The 18,272-nt window shown below is 41.8% G+C and overlaps 1 protein-coding gene across 1 annotated transcript; it reads left to right on the forward strand.

Annotated features, from left to right (window-relative positions):
* The first annotated feature begins 1,520 nt into the window (after window positions 1–1,520).
* nt5dc2 (5'-nucleotidase domain containing 2) lies at window positions 1,521–16,734 on the forward strand. Its single transcript, XM_049016066.1, has 14 exons — window positions 1,521–2,033; window positions 3,990–4,174; window positions 4,413–4,487; window positions 4,695–4,750; window positions 5,640–5,733; window positions 6,580–6,708; window positions 7,815–7,875; window positions 8,835–8,937; window positions 9,184–9,285; window positions 9,493–9,574; window positions 13,664–13,750; window positions 15,021–15,161; window positions 15,338–15,402; window positions 15,524–16,734. The coding sequence occupies exons 1-14, from the start codon at window positions 1,667–1,669 to the stop codon at window positions 15,783–15,785; spliced, it is 1,809 nt and encodes a 602-aa protein (XP_048872023.1). The 5' UTR covers window positions 1,521–1,666; the 3' UTR covers window positions 15,786–16,734.
* The last annotated feature ends 1,538 nt before the right edge of the window (window positions 16,735–18,272 follow it).

Consider the following 18,272-nt stretch of genomic DNA (forward strand, 5'->3'; position numbering starts at 1 on the left):
TTCACCACGTTTTAAAGTGTTCAGAAATATATTGACTCGTTTGAACCAATAGTTAAACATAATTGTGTAATTAACTTAAAATATATTCATTACAGTAGTCAAAAAGATTAAGTCGTGAACACAAAAGGACCATCTTAGTTGGCCACTAGAGCGCAGTCTTATCAATTCTGAAGCATACGCCCAGTGTAACGCGTATTATGGTATTATCGCATTTTGAACGTTCCCGTGCTGATTAGATATCGTTGTTTATTTCCACTTTGTCATGTGGTTACCCCCACAAACTCACCTCTTCACAGTTAATACAGTCCTATTATTTGCTTTGCTGAAGCAATAGTCGAATGTTTTAGAGCCGTATTCCTCAACGGCTAAGTTTTTGTTTATAATATGGTGTGGTGGTGTGTATTTTATTTAAGCTAGTTGTGAGTCGCAAATAATCATCAGTGAGCTATTTGTGTACATGAGGTAGTATTTAACCAGAAATTCCAATTTATCGAAGTGTTACCGCAAATCAATCGAGATTAAGCAAATAAACATCCTCGACTCGTGAAGATGTTTATTTTGTTGACTGCAATTTAGACGATTAAATGAATCAATTCTGAGTGCTACTTTAACCCCATTGAATGCCCCAATTACTTTCGGTAGATTATGAACATTTTTGAAGTTATCATTTATGTGATCGGTGGGCTGCAAATGGTCAGTACACCTTCTATTCATGGAAAAGCTGACTGGTGGTCATTTTTGAGTGACCAAGAGATTGCAAACAATCTACTCACCACTGATCACGAGCTACATTTCCTTTATTATTGAAGGGCATAGGAAGTACAGATCAATAATTCCTTAATTATAGGTCAGCTTTTTACCCTTCATGTCGCATGTGCATTGTTTTGCAAAAAGACCATTGTCTTTTAAATCAGTTATGCAGCGTGCTAAACACGTTTCTATCCATATTATCTTAGTATTATTCTTGCTGTTGGCGATGGTTTCATATTGTACAGTTGAAACAAATTGGCGTTATGTTATTTCGCTATAACCAAGCTGCATCTGCTGGGGAAAAAACAATATTGTCTGTTGTACATTCGTGGAAATAATTTCAATAATATCAAGTCTTTAAAATCGAAAGAATGGGTACGTTGTTTTGAATAATTGCACAACTTGGAAAACAGCCTATACATAACGTGCAAGCGCGATCCTAATTTGGTTCATATATGCAAAAAAAATATGATTTCCGTAACATAATGTTACTTCTAGCTGATGACCACACTTTCGAGCAGTCACGTAGCTCATGCAGGCAATCATAAACCTGGACCGTATTTAGCCAATCACAAAACTTAAAACAGATTCTGGATTTTACACCGAAGACGCGTATTGGGCAAAACGACATGTAAACATACCCCTGAAACATTCACAAGTGCCTTGAAAAATTGGCCTTCAACTATTGGGCAGAATCAAAATCAGTCACGGTCCTCCCTCTGTTTGATTGGTTTGCCGTCGTCTTTTTCTTTTGCCCCGTCATTTTCCCCGCGGGGGTAAATGTTTTTACCGCTGCTATTATTCATTCAGTACTGGCTAGGTCAAAGGAGGGAAGGTGTAGAGTGAAGTAGGTGAAAAGATAGTTTCCGACGTGTGGTTTCAAGTTTTTATGTTAGTTTTCGAATACTGACTTAAAATGTCCTGCAAGAAATTAGGAAAATTAGGATCTGCGTGGTGGCAGAAAAGTATGGGGACCACGCCTTTGTCAAGATACGCAAAAATTCAAGCTTTTGCGTGTGGAAGCCTGGCCTCTGGTGGTTTGGATAGCAATGGAGGGAAATGTTGCAAAAATGGCCCAAACAGCGAGCCGAACTCAAGTACAAATGGAACGTCCGTTCCTCCGTCGTCTTCCTCTCCGGCTCATAGGCACCATGTCGTGGGCAAGAAGCGTGGCGAGGAGTCCATCGGTGCATCTGGACGCTCATTTTCCTCCACCGCTCCTAAGATCGACCCAAAGATCTACTTGTGGGCTCGGTATAACGAAATGAAGCGGCTGGTGCACGGTACGTGGTGAAATTTCGCATCTTTCACATTGTATATCTGATGACAGTGATATTTGCCATATGCACACATGTCAGTATTAAAGTAGACCCGTGTCGTCTTACCATGGTTTGCTAACGTTAGTGTAAATTCTCTACGTAGTTTTTTGTACCTCGCTTTAACATTTATGCCGTAGCCGTCTCACTAAATCACATTTTGCACATAGTTTGTTGATATCCCTCTTTATTGTCCACATCAAAGCAATAAATTGTGCATGTAGTGTGCATGATTTTGGTAAAAATCTCGATTTCTAAGAAATAGTTAGGTTTTATGGGATCCATTACAATTAAACCTGTTTCCTTTTAAATCAAATACTATTTGCGTAATTTTTAGGTACCTGTAATATGATGTTCAATACTAACGCTTCCAGTTAATTTTTTACCAGGCAAGTCTTGTGGATCAAAAACAATATTGTATTAATTTTCTTTTAAAAAGATAATTACGGTTTTCAACTAAATTGGTTTATCTAAAGATTTACATGGTGAGCCTTGAAGATTTGTCTCCGCTGATTGTAGATGCGAATAATCAATCACCTTAAAAAACCAGGGGAAAGTAGTAAACATCCTCTTTTAACTACAAAGACACTGGTTCTGTGTTGTCTGCCTGCCACGTCCCCATGCTGCTGTTTGCTCGTCGGTGCAAGGGAATCAAATAAGTCTTCTAAAGGAGGCAAAATGTACAATCGCGTTGACTTTCGCGGTCCCTAATGTTAGCGTTGCTTACGTAGATTTGGTGAAGTCGTTGATTGTTTTTTTTTTCTTTTGCATGCGCAATAAGCAGCGAAAAATACGATGCATGCTTGCGAGAAACCGGAACTTACTGGATCAGCATGTACCGTACAATATGCACACTTGTGGGTGGTTTGTGACACACCTCTGCAGATCTGTTTACATCTTTTGTTGAATTTAAACCAGTGGAATTAATCTAGGGGAAAATCTAGGCTGCTGCACAAGTCTATCTGGATTTTTGAAAGCAGTTTTACATATTTAATTGTAACATAGATTTGGGGAAGAACAGCTTGAAACTTGAGTGTTATGTTTTGCCCTGTGTATCGATGCAGTTCAAACAGAATATATGTTTATATATTTTTATTACATATATATATTCTTTAAAACTGCCTGCATAATGGAATTTACCTTACTGGCACGATGTATCAGATTGGCACGCTTAATTAGAAAATAAGTGCTACTTGTATTTAGCTCTCAGATTTTCAAGTATGCATTTTTTTCTGAAATTGCTTCAAAACAATTTTTCTCTAATATCCAGTCAATGTGCAATAACATGATTAATTTCATGACTGTGTGTGTGGGTGCTGTTTTTTTTTTTGTTATTTTTACATACTTGCAGCATTTGTAGTTCATACCAAAGTCTGCATGCTTACCATAATATTTAACATCGACTGACATTTATGTGTTGTTTCATGCGATTCGTAATGACATTTTGCAGTGTTCAATCTGGGGCAGTTCACAGAATATCATGAGCACAAATACACTTCAAATGTTTTTAACTCGTAGTGTGTGTTAAAAGCTTTGTTGAACTAGTGATCCTTTAGGCCATGGTGATCAATAGTAAAGTTGAAAGTAACAAGTGCCTTGCCTCATATCGTGTTCTTTTGACATGGTGTATGTGCGTCTTCGGTCTGTCTTTGTGAAACGGCAAACGGTGGTAACAGACCATTACTCTACGGGGCATTTTTCTGTCCTTGCCCCATCAGTGTGTGGTTTTCTCACTATCGGAAATATAGGTTTTAAACGCTGTGGTATTTATGTAGTGACTGATGATCCGCCACCATCTCTTCAGTGTCTGTGTCTGTAGAGATAGTCGAAGGCCCTTATCCTTCCAGCAGCAGAATCCTGCTGCAGCTTGCCGCCCATACAGGTGGGCTCTTTCTCACACTTGTGTTCTCGTCCCGCCCACAGACCTGATACCTCCTGGTGTGTGCAACCTATTAAATCCCTCAACCATTTATGCCAACAATGAGGTCAACTTGGCTGAGGTGGACATCTATGGGTTTGACTATGACTATACACTTGCCCTCTACTCCAGCGCTTTGGATGCCATGATCTACAACAAAGCCCGAGACTTTCTCATCGAGCACTACAAGGTACACGCAGACAGATGTTTTTTTGAAATCTGCGACGGTCGGGGGTCTTCTTACCTGGCAGGGCACTCTAACTGCATTTTCACCTGGCCTTTCAGTGTATTGATGGTTGACATGCAGCCTAGCCGTGCCCCCCTGTTATTCGCAAACCTGGGTGTCTTATCACTGGTTGAAGTGCAGAGCCTGGAGCTGTAGATAGGTTCCATGACGTCACGTGTTCTGAATTCTCCCACTTTATCAGTATCCGCAGGGCATTAGCAAGTATGACTACATCCCCAACTTTGCCGCGAGGGGCCTTCATTATGATATTCAGAAGGTAAGTGGGTTTGTTTTTTATTTATTGCAGATACTGCTTGGTTGATTAAGCAACATTCTGACATGACACACATTAATATGTACGGGTGAGCCTTTTTTTAAAGATAGTATAACGTCAATCACCATAACTGTTATTGTGGGCCACTTTTAATATAATGCTTAAGCTAGTTTGTCCATTCAAATAATGAATGCACATTTTCTTCTGCAGGGGCTCTTGATGAAAATAGATGCTTTCCATTACATCCAGCCGGGGACGGTGTACAGGTCAGTGGACAGCAGGTCCACCGCAGAAATAACTGACGCAGAAAGGCTACAAATGCGTCGAATCATTTCCTGTCACGCCCCCCGGCTCCGTTAGTCACACTGTGACTCGGTGAAACGCCACTCCATCGCTTCTGTTCTGACCCCTGCAGATGTTCCAAATGCAGGAATTTTCACTGCATCTGTTTTGGTAGTGGGGTTCTGCATTCACATTCTACCCCAGTGATTTTGGGGCAATCTGTGGCCCTGCGAGTTAGGAATCTGTACCCTTGTCCAGCATGGCACCCGTTTTGAATCCTGTGGCCGGCAGAGTAATTGTACCATTGCTGGTCCCTTCCCACAGCCCTTAATGCAAAAACGGCTTGAGGGGTGCTAAGTAACTGTCTAACCCTGTATATGTGTGTCTAATAGAGAGCAAGCAAATTTGTGAAAATAAAAATTCTTGTGCTCCTGTATTTGTATAAATGGCAAATAAATAAATGGCAAATCATAATATAGGTAAATTATATTTGGAAGGGAATATTCTGCCTAAATCAAGAGACACCACATGATGTATACATGTCAGAGGTGGAGATTTCATGTACAGAGAGTACAAATCCAGACCAGGGTTTTGTTTCAACCAACCGGCTGAGTACTCTGACTGTGACTCTTTATACTCAACTGGTTGATTGAAGACCCCCAGATTGTCCCTGTTTTTGCTCCGTCCAAATAGTCCAGAAACCTTGGACTGTCTGTGGGTCCCTGAGGGCCATATTGGGAAATGCTAATATAATTTAATTTCACACACAAAATACCAGTGGAGATGAAATGCTTTATGTTCTTCTCCACCAATGCCTACTTTTTATAACCATGGAACATTTTGTTTTTCCCTCCACCCCTGGTCTCTGCACAGAGGGTTAAGTCCGCTTTCTGATGAGGAAGTTCTGCAGTTCTATGACGGCACGCATCACGTTCCTCTTCACCAAGTCAGCGGCTTCTACGGCAAGGCGAGTTGGCTGTCGTGATTAATTCCGTTGATCTTTCCGGGTGGGGCTTTTTCCTTTTGTCTGCCTCGGTTTAACTTCATATACAACCTCTCCAAGCACCCGAAGGTTTGCTAGCGTTATGGTTTTTTGAGCTAACGAAGCCTTCCCAACCTGGAAATAAAGTATGCGGATGCTCCCGTTGAATTGTTCTGATTTACTATTGTTATTAATTTGTTGCATTATTCCCTTTGTTCCTGCCCCTGCTTTTTATTGTTCATTATAAACCAATACATTCTAAAATGCCTTATCTGTCAGATCTCCCACAATGACAAGTAAAAGACATTTATTCATTGACGGATTGAAATGTCTTTGCAGAACGCATCTAGAATTCTTTAGACCAACCATGAAAGATCTCTGTTGCCAGGTTACATATATAAACTCTCCACATTAAGTGGCTCAAAGTTCCTGCTTAAATTCTTATTTGCAAGGCTTTCCTTGGGTGGAAAGGGCTCTCGTGTCCTCTGGTCATTCAGGATGTCATTGTCATAGCTCTTTCTCCAAGCAAGCAGGAATTTGTATGTTTAAGAGCTGACTGGCATTCAGTCAGCCAAATGGACCAAACGTTTAAGAGAAATGTTTATTTTATGCAGCGTTTTTTTTCTCGGTACGACTTCAGAAATGTGCGTGTGTTTTCCCTCGCTTCCCTGTCCTTGCATTATAACTGAAATGTCTTTTCTATTCATTGCGCCTGTCCCGAACAGTGTTACACTGGCACAAATCCTTTAAAAATTGCTTTGTTACATTGAATCTCTTACTTGTTATGACTCCTTTCAGCTCACTGCACATTTTGCTGCTTTCTCTCTCCAGGGCCCTAAAATGAAGCAATTTATGGATGTGTTCTCCATCCCAGAAATGACTCTCCTTGCCGTTGCCAATGACTACTTCATCACCAATGACATAGACTATGATCCTGTGCACCTCTACAAGGACGTGTCGGTGAGTGCATTCGCGTTCATCAGACTGCGAGGGGCTGTGTCCTTTCTGGGTCTCCATGAACCTTGTGTTACCAGCATTTGTTTAATTGTTTCACTCGGAAGTCACGCCGACGAATGTGAAAGAACTGGGAAGAAAAGGGGAAAGCCGACTGGCTGGCTTTCACTCCGAAACTTCTGTTACAACTTCAATCGCAATTTATGAACTTAAAACCTTAACTCCTTCTAGCACAAAGAACGTTCTTTATAATTTCATAATATCAGTAATCTGTTCCTTCAGCTGCCACAATCACGTCTTTAGTTTACTAGGAAACTGAGCTTGATTTTAAATGTTGCATTATTCTGCCGGCTTTGACTGTATTTGTAACACTTTGTTTCTCAAACTGCTAATCTGTTGGTGGCACTATTTCTCTGTCAGGCCACAACAAATAGCCGTTCTCTTTTGCGTATGGGGTGAAAGAGCGTCTTTGTCCTTCCTCATCTGGTAGTTTGAGCGCCAAGGCAGCTGAAGTCTCCACTTTCAATTCTGCTTTTTCCTGGCCCCGAATAAGGGAGCCTCCCCGCGCGCTGTGTCCATGCGAGCAGCGTGTGGGGTCTTAACGAACTGCGACAGCCTGGCCAAGCCGTGTTTGCTCAGCCGGTCGCCACCAGCGGAACATTATGTTCTAGCTCCTCTATAATCTCACCAAAACTCAGTCTGTGTAGATGCCTCGTCTGATTACACACGCAAACCTGCTCTGACCCCCATATCAAAAATTGCAAGGCTGGGCGTGAGCGCAAGAGAATCTGGAAAGAATTTCCTGGAACTAAGGCTATTTTTCTGATGTTTATAAACCCGGACGGTGGGAACACGCTGGCACTGGTTAAATGTTAGTTTTTGCGCTGGGCTTGGGGAAGGACAACGGCAACAAAACTGCTCGTTCAGCTAAAATTATGCGTTATGCTTATTCAGACTCGAGAACATTTACATACAGCAGTCGTTTTTTAAATTTGAAATTGATATTTTATGTAGCTATATTTTTCGTTCCCGCCTGCTCAGGCTTTCTTTTCCCACTGTAAAATCCCACGACGCAGACTTTATTCACTTACTGGGTGGCTTTTATCTTCCAGGATGCTGTAGGAATGGTACACATTAAAGGCTACATGTACAAGTGGATCATGCAGGACCTGGGTGAGTTAGGCTCTGTCTCCACTGCTCTTTCCTGCAGCTCTGTCAGGTATACACTGTAAATGTTAGCTGGGAACAGAACCAGAACACCCGTCCACCCTTAATCAGCTGTCCAGTGCAGGGTCACTGTGATTATTATACAGAACAGGCTCTTACCCGGCAGCAAAGGGCCGGTGTGTGTGCAGGTTTTTCGGGGTAACCTTAAGGTCAGATGTTCTAACCCAAGTGTGAGGACTCTTCAGCCAATCAGTACTCTAATTAATAATCTAATTTGGGAGTTGCAACAAAAACCCACACAGCCAGCGGCCCTTTTAGGGTAACATTGCGCCCCCCCCCATTCTAGTGGCATGAAATGCCTGTATTGAGAAGTACAGTAAAAGGAAAGAGATGTGTAACACATGATCTAAAGGATATAGCAAAGCTCATGGAGAGTTTGCCAGTTCTCTGCAGCCTTCGCAGATTCCATCATCGTCACGTTTTCTCTAAATAGGCCACGTTTGTATCTTGGTATTGCCAATAGCTTGTCACATGATGCCGTTCTTAAGCAGCTCCAGTTTCTCCTCGACAGTCAGAATGTTCCTCTAGCGCTTTGTAAAGCCAGTCATGGTGTCGTTGTGAAATCCAAGACAAATAATGCGTGATGAGCAATGCTACAAAACACTAGCATGTGGTGGACTTCAGGGATCATGCTTGTGTTCCAAGAAGTGCCCGTTTGAGTTTGCTGTTTGTCCTTATGAGAGTCTGTACTTTAGTAGCAGCATTTAGTCTGTATTGTCATTGGTATAATGGAGGGGAGCCGGTGTTAAATTCTCTCCCAGTGATTTACTTCCTTTGGTCAAAACGGTTACCTCCTTCAAGGGGACTGTTTTTTTTCTTTGACTGACACCCTCACCTAGAGCAGGCGATTTGCGATGATGGTGTTGCAGATTGTGTCCTTAGTCTGCTCTGTTCCTCGATCTTAGAGAAGTACATCCTGCGAGGCGACGAGACCTACGCCGTCCTCCATCGCCTGGTCAGCAACGGCAAGAAGCTCTTCCTCATCACCAACAGCCCCTTTAGCTTTGTGTGAGTGTCTCCTTTTGTCTGCCGGGCCCTGCTGAAGGTGCCGTCACTCTCAGCAGTTACGTGACGTATTCGGGTAAAATATATAGTTTTTGTGTTTCGGCTAAGAAAACGCTCAAGTGTCACCACTGAGTTCTCCTGCTAATTGAAACTTGATAGGGATCGACGTTTTAACTTTTTAAGTTTGACTGTTTACTTTTGACAGGTGTTTTTCAAATGTGTCTAAATTCTTTGTGCCTCCAATCACAGGGACAAAGGCATGAAGTACATGGTTGGAAAAGACTGGAGGGACTTCTTTGACGTGATTATAGTTCAGGCGGACAAACCGCACTTCTTCAATGATTGTGTAAAGTAAGTTTCTTGTCTTATTTTTCTTCATTTTTTTAGCTACAGTGCACATGGTTATCAGATTTGATAAGCTTTTCAGCAGTACGGGATGCGTGACTGGATTTTGGCCTCACAGGATTGGACTTGTAATCTTTTGCGGTTAATTTAGATCATGTCGACCCCACGGAAAGTGAAAATGTGCTCATGGATTTTTCGGGTTGTGTTTTCCAGGCCATTCAGGCGTTTGGACAGCAACGGTGACCTTCAGTGGGACAAAATCAAATGTTTGGACAAAGGCCAAATCTATAAACAGGTGGGCAGAGTTGGGCAGACCATGACCGTCAGCTACTCCTCCATGCCGGAGGAGCAAAGGTGGGAGTTGAGGGGGCGAAAGTTCCCCGGCCCATTTGTGGCCCAGTACCAAGTCTTCCAAAGGCTCTGAGAAGAAGCTACATAACAATTGGGTGTGAAGCGTAGAGATGAAGCTCATTAGTGCAATGTTTACAACTGACTTAAATCTGTCTGTTCCCTCACAATGGCTGGGTCTTTAGCTCTATAGGTAGGTTAAGGTTGAGACCTCACAGCTGATTTATAATTCTCCATAGAGTTTGCGTCGTTGGTAGCCGTGTCAGACCGTGCACCTCCCCAGAAATGTAGCTTCAGGTGTCGGGCTACGGCATTAAGGTATGCAGTACTGACCGCGTAGTCAGCCTTCAGCCAGATCGAGAGCTTAACTCCCTGCCTGTGATCATACTTCTTGCCTTAGTCCTCCCTGCTCTGTACTTTCTGTAATAAGCTCGAGATCGCAGTGACCCCCAAATTAGATGATTCAGTTTGGAATTGAAGGATTAGTGATCTTAAAGGTCCTGGCTGATTAAATAAAAAAAAAAAAAAAATGTACCGCTTACCACAATATAAAGGCTTTTATTGGCAGCTGTGACGCAAACCCCTGCTGTAATGCTGTCGAACAAAGGAAACCAATAATTATGCTGACATCAGAAGATGGCACCCTGGAGTGTGTTGAACTCCTTGCCCTTTGGGGAACTGCAAGGGTCAGAATTTATGGCTAAGTGCAGCATGAGCCCCCCCACCCCCCTTTTATTCGTGTTGCACAAAGATAAAGGGCAACCTGAGTATATTATATATACAGTGCTCAAGGACAGGCTTGGGACGCTTTCTTGATTCCGTAAAATATTGTAAATTTTATTTTTTGTTTATAATTAAAAACGTTACTTTTTATTCATTTGTTTACAAAACATATATTACATTAGAAACAACCAGCAGTTTTAAATAAAACATTCATTGCAAGCATTAAAATTAAACCCAAATTATAGTTCTAAAAGAGCTATATCATAACGTATGTCAATGACAAGCCGTCTCATTTGGTGCTCTTTAATTAGTAACACCTTTGCCATAACACAACACCAAACATTTGTGTTTGGTATTGCTTTGGGAGCCAGTGACTGCAATTGCTGTCAATAGCAAAATGGCAAGAACAGAAACTGAATGAGTTGGTCAAAGCAATTATGGTTCTTTATTAAGTGTCTGTGTGGCAGGTATGTTGAACATTGCTTGTCAACAGATTTTAATGAAATTTTTACAGAATTTCTGTAAGACAGGACTTTCTGAGTGCTGTGCATAATATTATATTATATGACACTGCAAAAGAAAAAACATCAAAGGATTATATTTTATCACCACCATGGGTGGCTTTAGAAAGAATTTTTTTTTTTTTTTAGTGGTTTTAGTCATGCATTGATACTTGTGGTGGACAGGTTGCGCTTATTCAGTTTGACCACAATCATAAACCACCTCTCTTCGCTTGATCTAAAAATTTGCTCTCATCTCTGTATTTAAATGGATTTCTCCCCCTTACGGTTTTGGTAACCAGCAGGTATAAATCAGACTTTAAGAGGATTTGATTTTTCTCTTCAGCAATTAACAAAAAATTAATCTTGCTCAAACCTTTATGCAGTTGATGCAGTACTGTATTTGCAGGACTGAGATTTGGTTTATCCTGGTTATAAAGCATGCACCAAACACAATTAGAATCATATGCAATGTTTTATTTCCTTTGTGTAGTTTTCTAGTTTGTGTATCTAAAAAAACTGTTTTGCTGGACATGTCATGGTCTCTGCTGATTGTACCTTTGCCAGCAGCGATTCCTCCTCCGTAATCTGTGCAGATTCGCTTTTGACAAACACTTGTGGTGCCAGACGGCCTCATCCATCAAACTGCTGTCTTTGATCTTGTGGTGTGGCTGGTCCTCACAAAACATCTCATGACATGAAGCTTTACAGTCCGTCTCTGTGGCAAGTTCTTCAGGAAGCCGGTGTTTCCCTCACCTTCTCTAAAACATGCATATATTTAAAATTCTTTATTAAAATTGGTTTAAGTATATTAAAAACTGCTTTGCCACGCTCTTAAAATGGCCTACCTTGTTTGTAGATCAATCTCATAAGTGATTATTTAGGAGGACTGCGTATGAACTTTGTTACTGTTATGAGATCACGGGTGAATATGAAGCTGAAGTCAGTCGTGCATGTAGCTGCCGTTGCACGTCGCCGTGACTTGGACTGCTGTGTCCCCCGAGGGGTGGATCAGTTTTGCCTTTGGTGTGTGAAAATGGTGCTGGCAGTCAACCAAGATAAACATGTGTCATTGTCAGTTGACGCACATTTTCACTATATATCTCTAAGAATCCTTTTCTCACCCTGATTAGTGTAGTTTGGTCACTTTTCTGTCAGGTTCTTTTTTAATTTTTTTTTTGCAGTGAGAAACGAGTAATTGTGATCGTTTCTCATTCCTCAGCGTTTTGCTTGCATTCCTTGACTATTCTGCCTCGAAGCACTTGGATTAGTGGAGTTCTCTCTCTCTATTTTTTCCTTATTATTGCAGCTGTTCATAGTTCTTGTTGGTAATTGTGGTTGCCGTGGAAACCTCTTAACCTTCCTCTAAACAGTAGGTTTTACTTGCAGGCAGCTTTGAAAGAATCTAATTTGATACAAAACGCCTCCGTATCCCATTTCATGTTTCCTTAATCACGTTCACTTGTTTTTGTGAGCTGCATGACAAATTTTGGTAGATAACCAAAAACCTGCGAAAACACTAACTTAAATGTTTTGGGTTTTTTTAGATACAATTATATGGTGGTTAGTAAATCGCCAGCCCTCTGGTTTTTGAAGGAATCCTTTAAGGCTCTTCCTGTCTCACAATGCTGTGATTGTTTCACGAGGGAAGCCTGACACTGTCTTTCTGCTGAGCACCTCGAGCCGAGGGCTGAGTGACTCATTCTTCAGGCAGAATGTCACAGGCCGAGGAGGCTTGGGCGACGGCAGCGTGTAAATATTCATCATCGCATGTCAGCCCTCCTCCTCTGGCTGGGTACATCCTGACGGTGCCAAGCGAGGGCTTCTCTTCCTCTGTGGATGGGTGTCCGCCCTACTGTGACCGCGCCCTTTGGCTTTTCTGAAGGCGTGCATCCCGCACGTAGCACAGGGTGCCGTGAACTGTGTGTTTGTTTATTCCATTGTAAGAACTGTCTGGGAATCCAGACAAGCCTCTGTGTCTTACAGCCATCATAGATTTTGTTTTATTTATTTTTAAGGATTTGAATTTGTTTGGAAACGGCCAGAAATAATTAGGGAGCAAAAGCTAGCTCAAGTTTACCCAGAGGGTAACCTTTGTTAAAATGCATTCTTTGTGTGTGTTTGTCAGTATGAAATTCATTTAATTATAATTATTCATAATTTGTATTGTTGAATCATTGAAAATTACTACGCTTCCCCAGCTGTTTACTTACATTGGCCAGAATGAATTTATTTTGCAGTAAATGGAACAAATCTGATTCATTAGACTGGCTCCCACTTTTCAGCACATTCAGTTATGCACCCCTCCCCCTTTCTGTTGCCGTGGCTTTCCCTGATTGGCCTGATCACCAAGCACATTGACCAATCAGATATCTGTTGCTATGTTCAGCTACAGAGTTTGAATTATAGAAACAGCAGGCTTTTGGAGGTGATTTAAAGAGCATTGATGTCACCGTTTATAATTATTTATCTGTTTACAATTAGGGGACATTTCTCATCGGCTATGTACCACTTTTTTTTTTCTCCATCCCCCATTAAGTTTTCCTGAACTGAGAAACCTTTGTTAAAAAAACATTTTGGGTACTTTTATGTTATTGAATATCCGTATTTGATACTATGAAATTGTCTGCTTTTGAGTACAGTTGCATGTATGTCATACAATCAAAAATAATGGCTGGGGTAATTTTTTTAGAAATTAAAATTTAGAACACATTCATGAAAGTAACTCAGATTTACTGTGCTTTGTATTTTATATTTACTTATGCAATGCCTTTTCTGGCTGGCTAATGTTGACCTTTCGTTCCTTCATTTAGGGAAACCTGTTTGATTTCCTGAGGTTGACTGGTTGGAGGGGGTCTAAGGTGCTCTATTTCGGGGACCATCTTTACAGTGACCTGGCAGTAAGTGGATTTTTACTATGACTCATACGGACACATGTCCATGTGTCGAGCAATTAATCCATTTGCAGAATCCCCCCCTCCCCCCCCCCCCCGACACAGGCTCTCAACTCAACGCCTGACATTGCTGTGCCTCTTTCGGGCAAATTATCATCCAGACCATTTTATGGGGGTCCCTGAAAACTTCAGGTTATTTTCCGTGTCCCATAAAACACTTTCACTTTGCATTGTTATTAGCAAGGCTTTCTCAGCTGTCCAGTTCCCTCTGTATTGGTCTGGCAGTATCTTAAAACAAACACTGAAGTTTAAAAATAGATTTGCTAAATGCCCTGTGTACCTCATCTGGGCTGTAGTGTTTGAAATGTGCCGCCTCGCTTCTAAGCCACATTGATCTCTCTGTTTGCCCAAGTTATTTGAGGTCACAGTGAAAAGTCTGCTATATTTTGTTGCAATTCTGTTTTCCTCATTTGTTAAGGAAACGGTGATATCTATTTTAACTCTTAAACCTGTGCTTTGTCACAGAAATGGAATTAAATTGTGATAAATTCTTAACCCTTGGGGAAACTGATCATGTCAAAAGTAGACTGATGGAAGGCAATATTAAACTAAAATTATGCTTAGTAATGCTGACAAGGATCCATGTCTGGAAAGCAGTTGTTGTTGTTGTTGTTATTATTATTATTATTATTTATTATTTATTATGAAGAGCAGTTAAATTGATTGTAAGGATATAACTAGGCAAAACAGTTTTAAGTTCTTTAAATAAATTCTGTGTTGGTAATAAAACTGAAATGTTCTGTTAAGTTCTGCTTGCCAAAGTAAATATTCAGTGCCCAAAGTGCAACTGGATAAAAGGGCATTCGGAAATCAATCAGAACTAAATTTCATGCAAATTGTACCTTGTCTACCTAAATAATCATACATGATTATCATTATCCAAACCTAATAAAGCCACTGCATGAGCTTTTCAGGCACCAGTACGAAGGATAGAAAACGAGGAATTTGGGTGGAATTGCAGAATTTGATTTGTGTTTAGTGAGCTGTAGGGTTGGTGTTGCGGGTACCTGTGTGTGACCATGACGTTTGGTCCTGGGTTATGATGCTGCGTCCATGATCAGTTGCTCGCCGGTTCTGCAAAATTTCACTGTTGGCCTGTTGAGCAAGACCCGTAACCGCAGTGCCTCTCACTGGCTGACACTGCTTTCTCAACTGTGTGTTGCTTAAGATAATAGTGTCTGCTAAGTTAACGTCTTTATTTCTCTCCGCTGCCCAGGACCTGATGCTTCGGCATGGCTGGCGGACCGGGGCCATTGTTCCTGAGCTGGAGATGGAGACGAAGGTGGTGAACACAGAGCAGTATGCTCAGAGCCTCACCTGGCTGCAGGCTCTCACCGGGCTCCTGGAACGCATGCAGGTGCTTTGCTGCCGTCACTTGCAGTTAGGAATCGTGTCGGTCGCCTTTTCACCTACGGACCCGTAAACCTAAGTCCTTTGGTCTTTCAGTATCCTTGGTTATATCCCTGTTTAAGTGATTCGAGGGCAGTTTCAGAATTCTAATGCTGCTTTTGCCCCACCTCTGCCTGCTCTTAGCTGCACCGTGATCCCGAGTCCAAGAGGGTTCTTCAGGACTGGCTGAAGGAGAGGGAGGAGCTACGGTGAGTTAGAGCTTCCATCTTCATGCTCCGCTTTCTGACTTGTCAGTCCTGTTCCTTGGGCTCACCACACGAAGGTGGGGGGGGAGAAAAAAAAAAAAACCATCAACTCCTCTCTTCACAGGGCCGTGACCAAGAACCTGTTCAACCCCCAATTCGGCAGCATCTTCCGCACCTGCCACAACCCCACCTACTTCTCGCGTCGTCTGTGCCGCTTCTCCGATCTCTACATGGCGTCCATCAGCTGCCTGCTGAATTACGACCTGTCATACACCTTCTACCCTCGCCGCACACCCTTACAGCACGAAGCCCCACTCTGGATGGACCAGCTCTGCACTGGCTGCATGAAGACGCCCTTCTTGGAGGAGATGGCCCATATCCGCTGAGAGACATGTGCTGCACGCACTGTGTATTTATATATTTAATATATACATACACACATACTCTTAGCAACACTTACAAACTGAAACATAGGTCAATGCTGCTCTTTGCCTGGGATGGTGCTATTGTGCTTTGCAAGCAAATCACAGGTCAGACAAGGTTTCCTTTAATGGTTCCATTACTGGTAATACCTGAAAACAAAAAAGGTCTCACTTCAGCGTTTGCTTTACTTCAAGTGCAGTGTACACTGCTTGACGGTGGAAATCCAAATTATACATATAGTTTGGTGTAATACAGGGTGTGAAACTGGACATTGTTAGGTTTAAGACTGTGGCACTTTTGAACAAAATAAACAAGATTTCAGTGTCATTTTGACGTTTTTCTGCCACTTCTCAAGATGCCGAATCGCAGCTTTTGAAAGCATACACCTTGGAAACGTGCCACTAAGGATGACAGTCAAAGTGTACAGGAGTCTCTCGTTAAGCTAAAGGAGGGTTTGTGGAGCTGGGTAACATGCAAACATGCAGCCGTAGAATAGTGTTGAACAGGTATGTAGCATTGTGTCGAGACAGGGAGTCAATGTGAGCTGGGTTACTATTGGAGGGGAAGAATATGAGCTGTAATTACCAAGAACTCTGCTTGCAAATGTGAAGTATTGCGACATTTTCTTGTGTTTACTGATGATTTGGAAAAGTGTATCCGAAACATTTTTGTTTAAATCAAAAGCCTGGGTTCGCAGAGGTATGTGATTAAGGTGGTGGTAGGGCGAGCGACCTGCTTTAATAGTCTTTAGTATTTAACTTGAAACGTGGACTTAGCATAGCTGCTGGGGGGATGTAACGGCCAAATCCTATAAAAGCGCACAACATGATGCTAGGATTTTTTTTTAATACTTAATGTACTATATTCTTTGGATTTCTTCTTTGAGAATTCATAATAAAAGTTTTATACTGAGTCCTGTTTGATCTTATACAGCGTGAAGCAAGTCTCTGAATTATCTGCACACACCATAGGCATTAGCATTTGAGCACGAATTGTCACATTTTATAAAATGGAAATGTGATCCCCACACAGACACACATATTAGTGTCAAGGTTAATATCATCCATCCACCTCATAAGCTGGGTTTCCCTTGTGGTGAAGGGATGTGGGGTTGGATGTAACTTTGATTGTTGGCAGCCCAGATTGTCATAGGATGCCCTGTAAATAAGCCATACTTTAAAATCACTCGTTTCTATCCTCTCCCTACCCTCCAATAAATCACTTAAATATTAAAGCCCTAATTAGTTCACTTCTCAAGTAGCATTTTTTTTGTTTTATGCACTAAATTGTGCTTAATTTTTTGTCAGCCAAATTATTTGGGGTTTGAGGGTCTGCAGACTGATGAAATTATGACTTTCATTCCAATTTCATTTTTTGCATATTACACGTGACGTCCATCTTCCAGCTGTTTATCTTTTTCGGGGTTGCTATCGCAATAATCACAGGGCGCAATCACATCTTAGGTGTACACACCCACACACAAACATTAGGGGCAATTTAGAGATGCCAGTTAACCTAATTATAACTCTTTGAACTACGGAAGGAAATACAAAAAGTGCAGAACATGTTGATACAGAGAGCAGAGTTGAGACTTCCAATCCCTCTCCTGTGAGGCAACCAAAAATGTTTGATTCCCAGAGGGGTACTTGCTGGACACGCCGCTTGATTTCCCTCTGCTGGAATATTCAGGTACTGCAATTTCAAGCCCTACAACTAAAACTCCGCTAAGATGGCAATCAGTCTGCGTTTGATGAAGATCTGCGTCTCAGTTTGAATATCCATCCATCCATTTTCCAAACCGCTTATCCTACTGGGTCGCGGAGGGTCCGGAGCCTATCCCAGAATCAATGGGCACGAGGCAGGGAACAACCCAGGATGGGGGGCCAGCCCATCGCAGGGCACACTCACACACTATTCACTCACACATGCACTCCTATGGGCAATTTAGCAACTCCAATTAGCCTCAGCATGTTTTTGGACTGTGGGGGGAAACAGGAGTACCCGGAGAAAACCCCACGCCGACATAGGGAGAACATGCAAACTCCACACACATGTAACCCAGGTGGAGAGTCGCACCCGGGTCCCAGAGGTGTGAGACAACAGTGCTAACCACTGCACCACCATGCCGCCCCCAGTTTGAATATTATCTTCAAAATTTGTGATAAATTACAAATAAGAATGTAATATATGAAAATAGTTTATAATAGCTACATAGGACAACAAAGTATAGAAAATGGACAGTTGGATGGACAGTTAGATATTTATACCTCAAAATATTCCAAATTAAAAGAAATAAGCAAAATGTTTGGGATATTTGTGGTTTCTTCGATTTTCAAACACCAAATGAAAAGTTTGTGTGCTCCGAAAAGTAGAACTGCTAAAATTATACGGTAGAAGTTTACTAACTAAAGTTCATAAATATGTTTACATAGATAAGCGTATAAACGTGA

The sequence above is a fragment of the Brienomyrus brachyistius genome, chromosome 6 (genome assembly GCF_023856365.1).
Source record: "Brienomyrus brachyistius isolate T26 chromosome 6, BBRACH_0.4, whole genome shotgun sequence".
Taxonomy (NCBI): Eukaryota; Metazoa; Chordata; class Actinopteri; order Osteoglossiformes; family Mormyridae; genus Brienomyrus; species Brienomyrus brachyistius.

Bases quoted from the DNA above. Each gene is read 5' to 3' on its own strand.
- nt5dc2 (XM_049016066.1), top strand. From the start codon at position 1,667: ATGTCCTGCAAGAAATTAGGAAAATTAGGATCTGCGTGGTGGCAGAAA. The intron at 6,709-7,814 runs GTGAGTGCATTC...TTTATCTTCCAG, and splicing joins ACCTCTACAAGGACGTGTCG to GATGCTGTAGGAATGGTACA. The intron at 9,286-9,492 runs GTAAGTTTCTTG...TGTGTTTTCCAG, and splicing joins TTCTTCAATGATTGTGTAAA to GCCATTCAGGCGTTTGGACA.